Here is a 19,142-nt window from a genome sequence, read left to right on the forward strand (position 1 = left end):
AAATTTCAACACATTAGCAATAATGTCTCAAGTGTTATCCTCAAATTGAAATTCATCGCTACTCAATAATTTCTCAAACAATTTTCGATGCGAGTCAAATTAAAAATTAACGTCGTTGCAAATACTTTTCAACCAAAATTTGTATGAATGATATCCCCACTTCAAATTGAAAGCCAAAGCCAAAATTCTATCTATAATTTATTCATTTTCGTCAAAATAAAATATATAATAATACACTGCACTACATTTTTTGAATTTGGGGGCGTCGAAAGCAGTCGTATACCATATTCAAAACTCCTCGGAAAAGCGCCGTCACTATTGAGAAGTTCTACCACGCCAAGTTACTACAAAAAAAGTATCGCATGAGTGCAATTATTAGGTGTCCTTCTGGATACATTTATAAGGACGCCAATAAGAGCCCCTTCAAACAATCAGAGAAAGCGCATTTTAAGATAGTTGTAAAAGAAACATTGTGGTCAAGTAAAACACGATTGTTTAGATGTTTATTAATTTTAACATTTATAACTTCTCATAAATATAACATTTATACGACTATCACATCACATTTAACATATTTTTATGCATTAATAAAAGATTGATGTTGAGTTACATCCCTGCCAGCATTTCAAAGTTCCATTTCAACCTCATCGTTACCACAGACTCGTAAATGTCACTTCAACCATCATGAAAAGGTACATCAAAAAGTACATGCAAGTAATTTACCATCCCTACTGTTAAAAAAGCCATTTTTTTGTGAAACGCCAAGCGCAACCAACTTGTTATATTTTAATTAAATAAAAACGAAAATAAAGTTCTGAAAACATAGATTATACGCTTAAAATTGTGAAAGGTATATTGGTGAACAATTTGGTGATTTTCCAAATGGAATAAAGTGATTGTTTTTCAGATATTTTACAGACACGCTGCCTCCATGGAATAAAAACACTGGTTGATAGACGCAGCAACATGTAACTCGCTACTTGTAACTCAACATCATCATTAATGCCAAAAATTATGTTAAATGTAATGTGATAGTGGTATAAATGTTATATTTTTAAGAATTTGTAAATGTTTAATCAAATTAATAAATATCTAAACAAACGTGTTTTATGCGCTTTACAGACTATCAGTTATTCCGGACGGAATGTCGGTGTTTGTAAAGAATCGTATAGTGTGTCGGATCGATACGACTTGTCGGCGATGATTAAATAATCGGCAAATGTGTTATCGATCCCATTAACATGCAGCAGTATCGATTATGCCTTCGGACTTAACTTATAATGTGCACAATATATGGGATATGTTCGACACGAGCACTGTCGTCCGGAATAACTGATAGTCTGTAAAGCGCATTACTCGACCACAATGATTCTTTTACAACTATCTTAAAATGCACTTTTTCTGATTGTTTGGAGGGTCCTTTATTGGCGTCGTTCTAAATTGATCTATAAAGGCACCTAATAATTGCACTCATGCGAAACATTTTTGTAGTAACTTGGCGTGGTACAACTTCTCAATAGTGACGGCGCTTTTCCGACGAGTTTTTGATGTCGTATATGATTGTTTTCGACGTAGTGGGGATTCTCAAAAGAGTCCCCAAATTCAAAAAATGTTGGCAGGGATGTTGCAAGTTACATGTTGTAGCGTCTATCAGCCAGTGCTTTTATTCCCAATGGAGGCAGCTTGTCTGGAATAATATTTGAAAAACTATCACTTTATTCCATTGGAAAGTCAAAAATTGTTCACCAATATACCTTTCACAATTTTAAGTGAAATAACTATAGGGCTGTTTTCTTTTAGCACTGGATACCCTAAGCCGTGAAGGACTAAAAGAAAACAGAGTACTCGTTTATCCAGGACATCTCCAAAAATATGCAACACTGTCATCAGCTGTTTAAAAACAATCACAGAAAAGAGGTGAAATCTTGCATTTTTAATGTATGAAGTGCTCAAATGGTAATACATATTTACTGCTGCGATTATTTATGACACTGTACCACTTTGAATTTCATGTTTTTCGATAATTTAGTCACAATAAATTGCTATTGTGGATCGAAGAAGCGTCACTTTATCAAAATATAATCTGGCAACATCGGCGCAACTTGCACTGATGAAATGTTCTGATAGAACACCAGTGCAACGATGTTCTGGATAGCCCATAACAAAGTTGCATCCAGTGCTAAAAGAAAACAGCCTTTATGTTTTCAGCACTTCATTATCGTTTTTATTTAAATAAATTATAAGATGCTAGTTGTGCTTGGTGTTTCACAAAATATAAAATGACTCTTGTAACAATAGTGATGGCAAAATACTTTCATGCTAATAGTGATGGCAAAATACTATCACAGTTGGCGATTGTTGCAGTGTCACTTACGAGTCTGTGGTAGCGATGAGGATGAAATGGAACTTTGAAATGCTGGCAGGGATAATACACTACAATACCAATTGAAAAATAATAATCTTATTTAACATATCAACAAATAAGAACAAAACAACAAAACATTAAATATCTTAAACATTATTTGTAAACACGTTTGCATTGATAATTCGATTTCCTTCCTGTTGGTGTCATAAAACAGCATTAAAATTTTAAATTAGAACGTGCTAGACCGCGTGTTATAATAGATTTCCAGCAGAAGGAATTCACAAAATATCCATTTTAAACTGATAATAGGATGTAAATTAAACTGACGATGTGATGCATATTTTCATCCAGAAGTTTTTGATTTTAACAATTCGTTGTTTTTAACAATTTTAATTGGTTGCACTTTGAAATGTTTCTGGAAACTTTTTCTTGTCGACAAGCCACTCATTTTTCATTGGCCAGCTGGCACAAATCTACTTTAGCACAAGTTGTTAAAAATAAACAAATTTTTTTGATTGTAGAAGAAGAGATTTCAAATCGAAAATGTAAAGTAAAAAATTGGCGGGAAAGCCTAGTTTTCGAGATATCGACATCTGAAAATTGGTATTTTCCTTTAAATTTTTCTTAATTCTGACAGCAATTTTTCATGAAATGAATAAAATGAATAAAGATAGTAGATTTTAAGCAGATAATATAAAGTAAAAATTTTGTCGGAAGAGCATAGTTTTCGAGATGCCGACCCTTAAAAATTGGGTATAGGTGGCCGGCCTTCGGCCGGGATTTGACACTTTCTCCTATGGACAGGGTCCAAGGTGGGCTAACGCGAACCCAAAGAGGAAAGGTAGGCGGCCTTCGGCCGGGGTTTGGGACTTTCTCCTAAGGACAGGGTCCAAAGTGGGCTAAAGGTTGAATTACATACCATGCGTTAATGGAAGGGTTGATTTTTTCTGTTTGAAGCACTCTAACCGAGCTGTTGCTTTGAAAGAGAAAAATCAACTCTTCAATCAACGGACGCATTAACGCATTGTATGTAATTCCACCTTAACGCGAACCCAAAGAGGATAGGTTGCCGGCCTTTGGCCGGGGTTTGAGACTTTCTCTTATGGACAGAGTCCAAAGTGGGCTAACGCGAACCCAGGACCTTTCCGGGTCCATGTTATTCTAAATATATTACTTTTAGGATGATTATGTGCGATGGATACTAAGTCCAATATACGCATGAATGAAAACTTTAGGGGCCCGCAACTCCGAAAATATGTCTTTTCGCCAAAAAGTGGTGTATTACATTTTGTGTTAAGAATCGAAAAGTCTACACGCTGGCCAAAAATTGGACCAATTGGACCACTTGTACTAAAGTAGATTTAAGCCGACTTCTCTAAAATGTTGATTTAATTTTTCATATTGATTTACCAATTGTTATAAACTATTTGAAGCAGTCACAGCCAATTGTCCAACATTTTTTCATCGGTCAGCTTCTTAATGTTTTCAAGAACGTAGAATCCATAATTTTAGTTTTCTGCAAAGAGATATACATTTAGTGACTTCCTTAAAGTTTTTTTTCACTTACCTATTATTATAAACTATCTGGAGTAAATTCAGTTATTTGCCTAAAATTTTCCAATTTTTTTATTTCTTCCAATTGACTACGAACTTCGTCGCACAAATAAGTATTGAAAACCATGGTTTTTTCGTTGCATTTTAGCGTAGTGTTTTGTCAAAGTTTTCTCATATTATCTTCAACACCTTTTCAAAGATTTCATCAACATTTTGGCAAATTGGAAGTAATTCGCAATCAATTTGAAGATATATTGAAGATGAGCTGTTTTAAGTCAAGTTGAATTTATGTTGAAAATTATATTTAAGGCCGGTATGCACCTCTAGCGAAAAATTTCATTCCCATAAGAAATGCATTGCTATTTATGCTAACGAAATTTTCGGTAGCGTTCAATTTCGTAAGCTGGTACGCACCTCTAATGAAAATAACAGGGTTGTCAAAAGCATATTTTGGCAGCAAACATTTAATTTATTACAATCATTGTGTGCGTAAAAGTTTTAAAAGGTCTGTAAATAATAAACAATTTATTTGAGGAATATTTGGAACATATATTAACAATTTTTAAAAGCGATTACCTGGTTTAAAATTTGTGTACACAGCCCTGTTTTTTTGTTGTAGACTTAAATGAATTTTTGCTACCGAAAATTTCGCTAGAGGTGCATACCGGCCTTCAAACTGAAAAGTTGTTGCATATGAAAAACGCTCATCCTGTGTTTATTGGGTATATTGAAATTTGGATGTTAATTTTTTCCGATTTATATGACAGCTCCAAATCGATTACTTCTTATCGATGCCGATAATTGGGTATGGTGTCACTCAGTGCGTATGTGTGCGTGAAATCAGAAAAAGTAAATTCAGAAGAAGAAGAGAAACTTTGATGGAGTAAAAAGAAAAAAATTAATGTATACAGGATAGAAACAAAATAGGAATACTTATCAATATAATTAACCAAATGCAATTTAAGTGCACTTTTATTTATTTATGAGTAAATCGTGTATGAAAATAGTATTTGCTAAATACGTAAGTAAATCCTACAGTAGTCGGAGACACAAAGAAGGAATTTCTATCCGCAAAAAGGAGAGCCTTGCGGTAGAAAGCAATTCTTAATTTTGACACAAGTTTAATTTCTTTGTGCCTGAGAGTTGCGTTGAAGTTTTAAAGGAAAACATGAAGATGGCTGATGGCACTACAATTGTACGAAGAAATAGACCAGGAACAAAAGCGAAGGTGAGAAACCATAACGTCTATAAATACATGCTGCTATAATATAGCATTTCAGGATTTCTGCCGTTGGCCCGATGAGCCCCTAGAAGAAATGGATAGCACTTTGGCTGTCCAACAGTATATACAACAACTAATCAAACGCGATCCCTCAAATGTAGAATTGATCTTGACCATGCCCGAGGCACAAGATGAGGGTGTTTGGAAGTATGAACACTTAAGGTGGGTTGTTTTAATAAAAAAATACCAAAAGACAAGAGTTTTTTAAATAGTTCTTTGTTTGATTTCATAGACAATTTTGCATGGAATTGAATGGATTGGCGGTGCGTTTGCAAAAACAATGTTCACCTTCAACCTGCACGCAGATGACTGCCACCGATCAGTGGATTTTTTTGTGCGCTGCTCATAAAACGCCAAAGGAATGTCCTGCCATAGATTATACGCGCCATACATTAGACGGTGCTGCATGTTTACTCAACAGCAATAAGTATTTTCCAAGCCGGTAAGTTAATTAAATATATAGCTACTACTCCTACTTTAGTAACGGAAAGATGCGGTTAGTGATTGAAAGTGATGAATAAAGTCAAAATTGAGATAGGTTTATGGTCATATTTTCTTGGGTCGCTCAATGTTTGAAGTTTGCTAGTTGTATTTTGCAACATCAAAAGTCGATTGGGTGATTGTTGAAAGACGATTTTGGCAAACGTCGAAAGTCAGTTCTGCCCAACGTCAAAGGCAGATTAAGTATAGTAAATTTGTTGCCTTCACAATCATAAAGGACCATTACACGAGTTGAAGATGCATCAACTCTCTAAATGGCGATTCTTTGACTGTTTTTACAAAATAAAGTCTGGTTTTATCTTAAGGATGCCTATAATACTTCAACGCTCAAATAATCAACAAATGTGGAATCCTTGAGAGACAGAATTTTTAATAAAGCAAACGCATTTTAAGTAGCTTCGATAATGATGAATAAAAAATTTTCCGATAATGTTTTTTACTACCAACGTCCTCTACAAGGTATATTTTAAGACAACTCCCTACAGCGTAAAAAATTTTAATTATTTTTAAATTTTTGATTTGAAATGAAACTACTATCTACTATTTGGGATAGTTTTCCTTAATGCATATAAAATTGCTTTATTACAAAAACAAGACTTGCTATTATTTCAGAGTATTTTTTAGAGCTTATAATTTTTATTAAACATAATTTTATGTTCCAGGACAGAAATAAGTCATTAAGTAGCAGTTCCAAAATCAATTTTCAGGAAGCACAGTCGAGGTATAGCCTCGAAATTACAAAAATATTTCTGTTAGTACAAGAAAATAGGAAATAGTTTTTAAAGTTTCAGCGATTTTTTAAATCGGTAGTAATCTCCATTTAAGAAGAATTTTTCATTTTTACTATGGGTGAATTTAAAAAAAAAAAACTAATAAATAAATTAAAAATAATAATAAAAATAATTAAATTATATAATTCTATATGCAACTATGACTCATTCGCCCATTAATTTTCATCTTTACAGAGTTTCAATAAAAGAGTCGTCTGTTACCAAATTGGGTTCGGTTTGCCGCAGAGTATATAGAATTTTTTCACACGCATATTTTCATCATCGTCGTATTTTTGATGAATTTGAGACCGAGACCTATCTCTGTCATCGATTTACACATTTTGTAACAAAATATAATCTCATGTCGAAGGAAAACCTTATTGTTCCCATTAATGAGGAGGAGAATGCTGCACCCGGAGAAAGCGAAGCTTAAGCCTTTGTCGAATGGTCAACATCATCATAAACATCCATACAATATACATATATGTACTATATCGATCGGACGTATCTATGTACAATAAAAATAGTACGGTGCAGTTGCGCCAGATTCATAACAAAAAACAAAAGCATATATTGAACCACAAACCCTGGGAAAGGGTAGCAAAAACAAAAACAAAATACTTAGTAAAGATCATGTTAATTTCGTAAAAACTGAACAAACCACACAAATCGCTGTAAAGAGAATAGACAGTATACATCCATGAGTCCCTACATATACACTCATTAGAAACAACTTCTTCAGAAGTATATCCAAATAAAAACAAAAAACGGGAATCTTCTATAATGCTAAACTCAATATTTGACTAAATTATTTAGAACTTATACATATACATATAAAACGTGAAGAAAAATAAAAGCAACAACAACTAATTCCTTAATAACAAATACAAAAAATATGAAGAGGATGCGAAGATAACATCAAACTAATTGATATGTAAACATATAAAATTGTTCTTACGAATAAGAGCAACAATCGGAACCACTCGATAAATAACAACAAGAACATCAACGTTTATTTATTTAACTATTTATTTATGCCCGACAATACAAAAAAATTTTTTTTAAATTTAACTATATATATTTTTTTTAATTTAAACATCTAATATCCTAGTTTAGCCTATACCTAAATTCCTATTCAGTCTCTATTTTCTGATGTCTTCACAAAACACATATACACACAAAAAGGAACTGCTCCACTTTTACTACGTTTTTTTTCTTGTTTTTTACTTATCTTTTATATACAATCGAGTATTTGTTTCATATATAATATACATATATAATTATTATACAAAGCTAACAAACTTGACTTAAAAAAGAGCAAAATTGGAAAAAAAGCAAAACGTAAGTAATATTTTTGTGGAAAATCTCATAACATCTTGCAGTCAGTGAAATAAGGAACTTTATAAACCAATTCATTATTTGAAGTTAATATAATATAAGCTGTATGAAAACAAAATATAATACAAAACACATTCATTTAATAATAGTCTCACTATATTTGTGAAAAGAACCGATACAATTATATATGAAAAGAAAATAAATCTTTAACATGAACAATTTAATTTTTTTTCTATTTATTTTTACTCCATTGTATATTTTAGCCTGAGCCGAAATGAACTACCACATGCCGAAGTGGAAGGGTCTCACAAGCGAGATCGACGAATATAAAAGTCGCAAAAAGTCATTAGCAAAAAATCGAAGCCATCTCCTTTTTAATTATTTGAAAATCGACTTCTTAGTAAATAATTAAAATCACGTCGACATTCTCATTATAAAAAATAGTTTTCCCTTTTTGGAAAGACATGAAATATGAAATTAAATATTTTACAGTATAGGGGAAGACAGTGGTATATATTCAACACACAGACAGATGGACGGCCCTATTAGATAGTCTCAAAGAAAATAATTAGAGATGGTTTGTCTTAAACTCTAAGGTTTTTGGCTATTATCTCAATCGTCGAACGGAACAGACGTGTTTTTTAATAGCGGATAAAATCATCGTAATAAGTACCTACTACGAATTTCAAGTGTGGTGGGATATTAGGCCACCATGCAGAGAAATTCAAAGACATCCACTGGGTTGCTAACTTCAGGGCCCAGTGGACGGGTATCGACTGGAGTTATAAATTTGGGCAATGACCAAGAGTTAGGCCCAATTAGTCGACCTGTAGACGGGTCGACAGGTGGCGACAATTTGACAAGTCGGACCTTTTCCAAGGTAACGGCATCAAAAGGAGGTAATCCCTCACGAAAGAGATTCAAAGAACGCAGAAATGCTTTGTTTATCCTAAAGAAATTAGGATCAGTCGACCCAAGCACGTTGTCGGCTAAACAAAGCGATTCCTTAAAATGGGCTCAAGGAATTCTTGAGGCTGGAAAAAGGGAACGATCACCGGATGAGCTGCCATCCTCCAAAAGGGATCAAGGATCGTTTGCCTCAGTTGCTAAAGACAGCCTTGTGATGGCTATCATAAATAAAGGAGCATTGGACGGTATGGTTCCAAAGCAAAAATGGGGGGAAATTGAGAATGCTTTGTCTGGCGTCTACTCACAGGTGCTGGAAAAGTTTCCCGGCCCAGATCCTCGACACCAAGAGGCTGGTTGGTATCAAGGACGATTTAAGCTAGTCGCATTTGAGGACCAGAGGTCTATAGAATGTTTTAAAGCTGCTCTGATACTAATTGGTGAAGTTTGGGAAGAAGGTGCTCTAGAGTTAGTCGAGAAGAAAGACATACCGGCTAGACCAAGAGCACATGCGTGGATACCTGCAAACCCTCCTGACCCTGAATCTATTTTAAATAGACTGAAACAATGCAATCCAGATCTTCCAACAGCTGATTGGAAGGTTGGCCGTTTGGATGAAGTGGATGGGCCAAGACGGCATGCAGTATTTATATTGAACACTCAGTCTTTGCCACATCTAGCAAAGTCCCAGGGCCGTGTATGTTATGGCTTTCATTATATCCAAATGAAGGTGTATAAAAAGATCAGCTAAAGGATTCAGAAATGGACAAGCCTCTGTCTGAATCAGAAGTAAGCGGATCCTCTTGCGAAGTCGAGGGGGATACCAAGACATTTGAAGACATGGATAGATACCGTATGCGTGAGGAGGCTTCTGCTGCCTCAGAGCTCACCAAAGTTGAACCTATTGCGAGAGTCACCGATATCTCTGAAGAGGACATTCTTGATGACTCGATTGAAGCGGCTGATGTGACGGTTGTTGAAAATCTCGATGGTCCTACGGATCCTCCAGATAAATCTTCATCATTGTAAGGCTGCATGTGCTGCCTTAAAAGTTCTCCTGATGAAAGGGGACATAGATATAGTTCTTATGCAAGAACCATATGTTTATAAAAACAAAATATGTGAATTAAGTACTCCGGGGTTCAAACTATTGCAGTATACTGGTAATGATGTAAATCGAACCTGTATAATTGCTAAAAACGAGCTCAACTTGTTTCTGCTTCCTTCAATGTGCAATACAGACACTGTCGTTGCAAGTTTAGAAATATCCAAATGCAAATATTGGGTATCTTCGGTCTACATGGGACATGACAGGGAGATGCCTCCATATGCCGTTAAGACCTTAGTGGAGGAGTCACTGAAAACAAAGACGAAACTCATTATGGGATGCGATGCGAATGCACATCATAGTATATGGGGAAGTAGTGATACTAATGCAAGGGGAGAGTCGCTAATAGAGTTTATTTTGCGTACTAATCTGGTAGTTTGCAACAAGGGAGATGTCCCAACCTTTGTCACTAAAAACAGGCAAGAGGTTTTGGACATCACCTTGGCCTCGCACGAACTGAATGAAATGATATCTGAGTGGCAGGTTTTAAGTGAACACAGCTTCTCAGATCATCGCTACATCAGCTTCAAATTTGATGTTCATATCACCAAGATCATATTTCCGCCAAATGTTAGGAAAGCTGACTGGAATAGGTATAGGGAATCATTCAATATGATGATACCGGAAATAACAGAGACAAATATGAGAAATGTGCAAGATATCGAAAACGCAGTGGAGCGGATTACTAAGGCCTTCAACATCTCACTGAAAGCTGCATGGAGGAAAGCCAAGGGGAAAACATCGACCACCATGGTGGTCTACGGAATTAAGTAATATGAGGAAATCCTGCAGGAAGCTCTTTAACAAGGCAAAGTCCACCAGAGCCCCTGAGGACTGGGACGCTTACAAGAAGAATCTGAGAGGATACAAGCGAGAATTGAGAAAGGCTCAGCATAACTCTTGGAATGATTACTGTAGCAGTATTGAGAATACGTCCGAGGCTTCCAGACTACGGAAGGTTCTAGCATCCACCAACTCCGCTCCAGGTTTCATTAAAACATCGGAGGGCAATTGGACAACGTCCAGTGAGGAGACGCTGGAGGTACTATTGGACACACATTTTCCTGGAAATCAGACGGTTGAACCATGTACTGGCGGTGCCACAGTGGCTCAGCGGTCTTTTCCTGTCGAGGAAATTGTATCGGAAACTAGAATAAGATGGGCGCTAAATAGCTTTGGACCATTCAAATCCCCTGGACCTGATGGAATTACTCCGGCGGAGTTACAAGCTGTAACTGACAAAATTATCCCCTGGTTGTCGGTGATATATAAAGGATGTATCAACTTATCATATATCCCAGGAAAGTGGAGGGAAACAAAAGTCGTTTTCATACCTAAAGCGGGAAAAGCCTCTCACTCGAGGGCGAAGGATTTCCGACCAATCAGCTTATCCTCATTCCTACTTAAGACTCTGGAGAGGATGATAGATATTTATCTTAGAACTAGCATCGATTCAAGTTTGTTCTCGAAACGACAGCATGCATACTCGAAGGGCAGGTCTACTGAGACCGCACTACATGAACTAGTCAGCTTTATTGAAAGTTCACTATCTGTCAAAGAATACACAATCGTGGCGTTTCTAGACATCGAAGGGGCGTTCAATAATGTCCATCCGAGCTCGATATTAAATGGACTGACAACTCTGAATGTTGATCCATGTATACTCAGGCTGTTAGACGAACTGCTAATGAAGAGACGTATTTCAGCCACACTAGGACAAGCAAACATACAAAAGTATGTGAACAGAGGCACTCCCCAAGGAGGAGTTCTATCACCTCTTCTTTGGAATGTTGCTATAAATAGCCTTCTGGTTACTCTAGAAAAAGAAAGGATAAAAGTGGTGGCATACGCAGATGATGTAGCTCTGGCAGTCAGGGGAAAATTCCCATCCACAATCAGAGATATTATTCAGAGGGCCCTCTGGATGACTGAACAATGGGCGAAAGACAATGGTCTTGGGGTAAATCCTGCAAAGACAGAATTAGTCATGTACTGCAAAGATCGCAAAACTCCCACGGTTAGGCCTATTTCCTTAGGGGGTATTGAAATTCCCTTTGGTGATTGTGCAAAATACCTTGGCGTTATTTTGGACAGGAAGCTGAACTTTAAGCTTAATATTGAAGAAAGGGCGAGGAAGGCAACTGTAGCTTTGTACTCGTGCAAAAAGGCAATAGGAAAAAAGTGGGGACTAAAACCAAAAATTGTGCATTGGCTATACACGGCAGTGGTTAGACCTATAATGCTATATGGTGTTGTAGTCTGGTGGCCGGCACTTCAGAAACCGACTGGTTTAGATAAAGTTCAGCGTATGGCGTGTTTGTGTATTTCAGGCGCATTCAGCAAGACAGGAACAAATTCCCTTAATGTCATGCTGCATCTATTGCCTTTAGACATTTTGGCCAAACAGTCAGCTGCAACAACGGCTGTGCGGTTGCGCGAACTATCGCTGTGGTCGGAAAAAGGTTACGGTCACAGTTCTGTCCTCAAAATAATGTCAGATGTGCCTAACGTAGTGGATTACACTTTGGCGAGTCCACTTTTCGACAAAAAGTTTGAGACTCTAATCCCCAACAGTGAGACGTGGTGCACACAGACCCCGGGGAATAAAGAATATATAGATTTCTACACTGATGGCTCCAAATTGGATGGACAAGTGGGTTTCGGAGTATATTCTAAGATTACCTAATCACTGTAGTGTTTTTCAGGCTGAAATATTAGCAATAAGAGAGGTGGCGAATTGGCTGAGAAGTAATGTTCCAAAAAATGTGGGCATTAATATATACTCAGACAGTCAACCTGCAATAAAATCCTTGGACTCTGTGTTCCTCAACTCGAAAACGGCCATCGATTGCCGCAAATCTCTCAATGAGATGGCTGAGCAGTACAATATTCACCTAATATGGGTGCCTGGCCATAGGAACATACCGGGGAACTGCGAAGCGGATGAGTTGGCAAGGCTAGGGACTACCTTACATATTCCAGGGGAACTAGAATTTGTTGGTATGCCCCTAGCTACCTGCAAGCTCATGCTGCGTGAGAAGGCTGTTATGATGGCAAATGTTCGATGGGAGAATTGCAAGGGTTGTAACGACACCAAGCAAATATGGCCCCATTTCAACTTAAACCGCACACTAGATATGCTAATGTTCTCGAGACGTCAGATATCACTCCTGGTATCTGCTATAACGGGTCGCTGCCTGATAGGAGATTTTGCAAAAACTATTGGCGCGAAGTATAATGACTATTGTATGAGCTGTCATGATGCGGAGGAAAAATAATCAATTAAACACCTCTTGTGTGAGTGTCCTGCATTTTGTGTAAAGCGCAAGCAACTTTTAGGAGCATATAGCTTCAGATTACTGGCGTTAACTTAAGCAGTCTGCTAATATTTTTGGAACAATCTGGTTGGTTCAACAAAGAAAAATAATCAAGAAGGTTCAGCGGTTAAAACTAGAAGTGCCCATATGTAATAGATACTTTTAGTTAATGTGGTATCACAATGGACTGAATAGTCTAAGTGAGCCTGAATCTTAATCGGGCTGCCACTTTAACCTAACCTAACCTAACCTAAGGTTTTTGGCCCACGGTTGCTACTCGTGCCAAAAATAATTTGGAGAAAATTTTACCAAACTTAAAAAAAAAATCTATAAATATCTAAGATTGTAAATGTGTAGCATTTTAAATGTTTTAACGATCTTAGTTTCTGCCAACAAGGGAAAGTTACTACTTCTACAAAAAAGGAGTACGTGAGTGAGTACGTTCACCATGGGACTTTCATAGCATGACCTAGCATGAAAATTAAAATTCTTATATACAACATTTTATTCTTAGATACAACAATGTTGTCATTTCTATAGAAAATTTTGTCAAAATTTTATTTCTATAGGAAATTTTATCAAAATATTATTTCTATAGGAAATTTTGTCAAAATTTTATTTCTATAGAAAATTTTGTCAACATTTTATTTCTATAGTAAATTTTGTCAAAATTTTATTTCCATAGAAAATTTTGTCAACATTTTATTTCTATTAAAAATTTTGTCAAAATTTTATTTCTATTAAAAATTTTGTCAAAATTTTATTTCTATTAAAAATTTTGTCAAAATTTTATTTCTATTAAAAATGTTGTCAAAATTTTATTTCTATAGAATATTTTGTCAAAATGTTATTTCTATAGAAAATTTTGTAAAAATTTTATTTCTATAGAAAATTTTGTCAAAATTTTATTTCTATAGAAAATTTTGTCAAAATTTTATTTCTATTAGAAATTTTGTCAAAATTTTATTTCTATTAGAAATTTTATCAAAATTTTATTTCTATTAGAAATTTTGTCAAAATTTTATTTCTATTAGAAATTTTGTCGAAATTTTATTTCTATAGAATATTTTGTCAAAATTTTATTTTTATAGAAAATTTTGTCAAAATTTTATATTTATAGAAAATTTTGTCAAAATTTTATTTCTATAGAAAATTTTGTCTATTAAAAATTTTGTTAAAATTTTTTTTCTATAGAAAATTTTGTTAAAATTTTATTTTTAAGGAACATTTTTTCAAAATTTTATTTCTATAGAAAATTTTCTCAAAATTTTTGTCAAAATTTTATTTCTATAGACAATTTTGTCAAAATTTTATTTTTATAGAAAACTTTGTAAAAGTTTTATTTCTATGGGAAATTTTGTCAAAATTTTATTTCTATAGAAAATTTTGTCAAAATTTTAATTCTAAATAAAATTTTATTTCTATAGAAAATTTTGTTAAAATTTTATTTTTATAGATTTTTTTTTCAAATTTTTATTTTTATAGAAAATTTTGTCAAAATTTTAATTCTATAGAAAATTTTGTCAAAATGTTATTTCTACAGAAAATTTTCCCAAAATTTTATTTCTATAGAAAATTTTGTCAAAATTTTATTTCTATAGAAAATGTTGTCAAAATTTTATTTCTATAGAAGATTTTGTCGAAATTTTATTTCTATACAAAATTTTGTCAAAATTTTATTTTTAAAGAAAATTTTCTCAAAATTTTATTTTTTTATTTTGTCAAAATTATATTTTTATAGAAAATGTTGTCAAAGTTTTATTTCTATAGAAAATTTTGTCAAAATTTTATTTCTATTGAAAATTTTGTCAAAATTTTATTTTTAAAGAAAATTTAGTCAAAATTTTATTTCTATAAAAAATGTCAAAAATTTTTTTCAAATTTTTATTTTTATAGAAAATTATTTTTATAGATTTTTTTTCAAATTTTTATTTTTATAGAAAATTTTGTCAAAGTTTTATTTCTATAGAAAATTTTGTCAAAATTTTATTTCTATTGAAAATTTTGTCAAAGTTTTATTTGTATACAAAATTTTGTCAAAATTTTATTTTTAAAGAAAATTTAGTCAAAATTTTATTTCTATAAAAAATGTTGTCAAAATTTTATTTTTATAGAAAATTTTGTCAAAATTTTATTTTTATAGAATTTTTTTTTTTTTAATTTTTATTTTTATTTTTATTTGTATTGAAAATTTTGTCAAAATTTTATTTTATAGAAAATTTTGTCAAAATTTTATTTCTATAGAAAATTTTGTCAAAATTTTATTTCTATAGAAAATTTTTTCAAAATTTTATTTCTAAGAAAAATTTTGTCAAAATTTTATTTCTATACAAAATTTTGTCAAAATTTTATTTTTAAAGAAAATTTTTTCAAAATTTTATTTCTATAGAAAATTTTCTCAAAATTTTATTTCTATAGAAAATTTTCTCAAAATTTTATTTCTATAGAAAATTTTCTCAAAATTTACTTTCTATAGAAAATTATCTCAAAATTTTATTTCTATAGAAAATTTTTTCAAAATTTTATTTCTATAGAAAATTTGTCAAAATTTTATTTCTATACAAAATTTTGTCAAAATTTTATTTTTAAAGAAAATTTTTTCAAAATTTTATTTCTATAGAAAATTTTCTCAAAATTTTATTTCTATAGAAAATTTTCTCAAAATTTTATTTCTATAGAAAATTTTCTCAAAATTTTATTTCTATAGAAAATTTTCTCAAAATTTACTTTCTATAGAAAATTATCTCAAAATTTTATTTCTATAGAATTTTTTTTTCAAAATTTTATTTCTATAGAAAATTTGTCAAAATTTTATTTCTATACAAAATTTTGTCAAAATGCTAAGCCCGCTTGCTTACAATTTTGGTTATCTTTGTTAGAAAAAAAAACGAAACTTTTCGTTATTATTACGAATATTACGTTTGGTAGTATATATGAAAATATTCAATGGCACAATTTTAATGAAATTTTCTTTGGTTGTTTAATATTTTGTTCCGTCTCCATCGATTGTCCCTTCACATAAGCATTAGCATCTCGCTCGAGATACTGCTTGATTTAATGAGATGTCCTACTATAACTAAAAGGAGTCGGACTTATCGGTCTATGAGCCTTCGAAGTAGTATAACTCGCCTTTCAAGGTTTAGGTTCACAGATTCTTTCGAAAATTTATATCTTTTCCTTTGACTCTTTTTTAACGCATCGAAGGATGTGGTGTGGGATATCCCAAGCCATATTTTTAAGTATCCTTCCAAACAAAAATGTATAGTAATATTCTCAGTTTTGTCACTTTATTTTTCTACCAAATATTTGAAATTAAATATAAAAATAAATCTAAAATACATTTACATCAAATATTTAGTATAAAATACTATGTAGAAATAGTATCCGAAATTTAGAACACTTATTTTTTGTAAAAATATATTGGTGTTATTTTTTCCGGTGTATAAATAGCAAAAATCTTAAAACGTTGAGGTGAGAAAGAGACAACAATACAACTAACTTTAGCTTTTACGATACCATTGGTTCTCCTTGTTGGGTTGAGTTATCATCATTGTTGGAACTCTTACTCTGAGCTTTCTCTGGTCTATTTCTGTTGGGATGTGGTCTTCTTCTCTTCGATTGGTTATTTGATTTATTTGTAGGATTATCCACAGAATTTCCGGGAGCCTGTTGGTCTCCATTATTATTTGATGAAGACTCTTGAGGTGGTCGTGGTTTTTGTGGTCTTCGTTGTCCACTTTGGTTACCACTATTTCGTTGTCTTTGATTACGGTTAGTGTTATTGCCGCTTTTGGAATTCCGATTGCTATTGGTATTTTGATCGTAAACCCAAAAATCCGTTTTGGTATTCGGTTTCTGAAGGCTGTAGTAGAAATTATTCAAAATTACCATGTTAAAAACAAAAATTATATATCATCAAATTCGTACAAATTTCTTAATTGTCTAGGATCTGAAGGAATTTCAAACAGACATATACATTCGCCAAGGGGGAACAACAAAGCATGCATCAAGATGGTGTACTATTCCCACTCCTATTTAACTAGCTTAGACGTCGATATAATCACTTTAGGATTGAATTAAATTAAGCGCAATTGATCACATGATTGACAATACACTGCAATTTCCTGATTTCGTTGCCATCGAGGACTTTTTTGAAAACTTATTTTTCAAAAGGAACTTAAATGATGGCCATGTGTATCAATTTTTCCAAAATGTTTCGTGACGCTACCTTTTTAGAAAAACTATGAAGCTGAATTAGACCAATTAAACAATTATCGATAGAGGAGGAGTTGATTTGACTAATTATACTAAAAATACAGCCGTCTCAGAAACCAATATATATACGGACTTTGCCACTTCTAGTCCCAGGGCCGTGTATGTTATGGCTTTCATTATATCAAAATGAAGGTATACAAAGCGATCAGCCAAAATATTCCGGAATGGACAAAACTCTGTCTGAATAAAAAAATATAATTGTTTCTTTAGAAAATTCTTCGTCAGGGTATTTGAAAATACATATATAGAATTTCAGGTGGATTTGATGACAGATACTCTGCCAAGCACACATATATACCAACATGGAAATCGGATACATTTTGAGTTTCCGGCAAATCGGATAAAAATTGCGGTGTCTCGAAGTCAAAAAAGTCTAATCGGTACACCCAGAAAAAAGTGACCTCTTCTTTAAGTTAAAATGAACTTATTGTGAAGAAAATTGAACTTCGTATAGCGCCAAAGACATTTTTATGTGTTTGAACGATATGATTTTCGTAGAAATTAGGTAGAATGCTTTCCATATATTAGTTAACATTTTCCTATATTTATGTACCACTATACTACAGAATGAAAAAATTTAACTGAATTGAATTCATATATGGAATGATTTTATTGAACTTTTTTCATTCATTTGGATAAATCTTACATATTTGTGGTAAACCTTTTACTTCAAAATTATGACTGTTTATCTTCGTTTTTAAATAGAATTTTATTTATTTATATAGGCAATTTTTTCTTCAATAAAAGACATGTTTTATTAATATATTAAATATATTTATTTAGAATCAACAGCATCGACTGGCCTTGAAATATTAAAACACATTTTTTCTTCTTCTAGTACCTTTCACTTTGAATAAATTGCTGCCTAGCAATTTTGTCCACCTTTTTACAATTTCAATACCTACAAATATAAACAAAAAATCCTAAACCAATTTTTTCACAAAAGGTTAGCGTCACTGAATATTACCTGATAATCGAAGATTCCAAAATGTAGTCGAATGAAGGGGTTGTTATTCTGCTGGTGTTTTCTTTTTTTATAAACCAATTTTCAAAAAACGAAAATTTTTCTCACTAATTTAAAATAACAAATATTTTATATATTTTATTTGTTTTTTATTATATTATATTTATTTTTTAACAATCTCTCCGTATACCATAACAACGCGATTCCAACTAAAAACAACCCACGCGCAAACATATCGATGACAGGTATCGATTACAGGTAGATAAAAGAAATGTAGGAAATTTTCCTATATTCTAATAAGTGTGTTTCCTTAAGTTTTGAAAGGATTGTATACTTCATAGTAGGAATATAAATAAATAAAATAAATAAATAAATTTATTATTTTATACGAAACTTTACAAAATTTGAGGAAACTTGGTTTTAGTTCGGTTTTTGTTTATTTTTACGAATGCTTTGTTGTCAGTGAATAAAATTTTCTTGTTCAGTAGTAAATTCTTATACCCAGCAAAGAAAACAGTATTAGTAAAATTACATGCCTTATTCTAGTTAATGAACTATTCCTAATTGCTTTCAGTATAGGATTTTTTTAATGAAACAAGTAAATTTTATTATTTGACACAAAAATTTAACTGAATGGAAATAAAATGGCTAAACTAAATTGATGAACATTTTTTCCTTTAATTTCGAAGACACTTTTTTCTGGGTGTAGATCGGTCTAACAGGTTGGCTGATAAGTCCCCGGTCTAACAAAGAAAAACACAT

General features: G+C 32.7%; 2 protein-coding genes and 1 long non-coding RNA gene across 4 annotated transcripts in view; 2 read left to right on the plus strand and 1 right to left on the minus strand.

Annotated features, from left to right (window-relative positions):
* The first annotated feature begins 605 nt into the window (after positions 1 to 605).
* Positions 606 to 1,119, plus strand: LOC142241683 (uncharacterized). Its single transcript, XR_012723758.1, has 2 exons — positions 606 to 850; positions 908 to 1,119. It is a non-coding gene; the product is annotated as an uncharacterized LOC142241683 (long non-coding RNA).
* A 3,665-nt stretch (positions 1,120 to 4,784) lies between these two features.
* Positions 4,785 to 8,034, plus strand: Mob4 (MOB kinase activator 4). The gene is made up of 4 exons (XM_075310204.1): positions 4,785 to 5,147; positions 5,200 to 5,363; positions 5,434 to 5,643; positions 6,668 to 8,034. The coding sequence occupies exons 1-4, from the start codon at positions 5,088 to 5,090 to the stop codon at positions 6,903 to 6,905; spliced, it is 672 nt and encodes a 223-aa protein (XP_075166319.1). The 5' UTR covers positions 4,785 to 5,087; the 3' UTR covers positions 6,906 to 8,034.
* Positions 8,035 to 16,411: 8,377 nt separating this feature from the next.
* Positions 16,412 to 19,142, minus strand: part of Rpp25 (ribonuclease P protein subunit Rpp25) — a 172,306-nt gene continuing 169,575 nt past the window's right edge. For both annotated transcript variants that reach the window (XM_075310380.1, XM_075310381.1), the window contains one exon: positions 16,412 to 17,003. In XM_075310380.1, the coding sequence (XP_075166495.1) occupies positions 16,649 to 17,003 (355 nt within the window). In that variant the 3' untranslated portion in view covers positions 16,412 to 16,648. The remainder of the gene's footprint in view (positions 17,004 to 19,142) is intronic.

This window comes from Haematobia irritans, chromosome 5 (assembly GCF_050003625.1).
Source record: "Haematobia irritans isolate KBUSLIRL chromosome 5, ASM5000362v1, whole genome shotgun sequence".
Taxonomy (NCBI): domain Eukaryota; kingdom Metazoa; phylum Arthropoda; class Insecta; order Diptera; family Muscidae; genus Haematobia; species Haematobia irritans.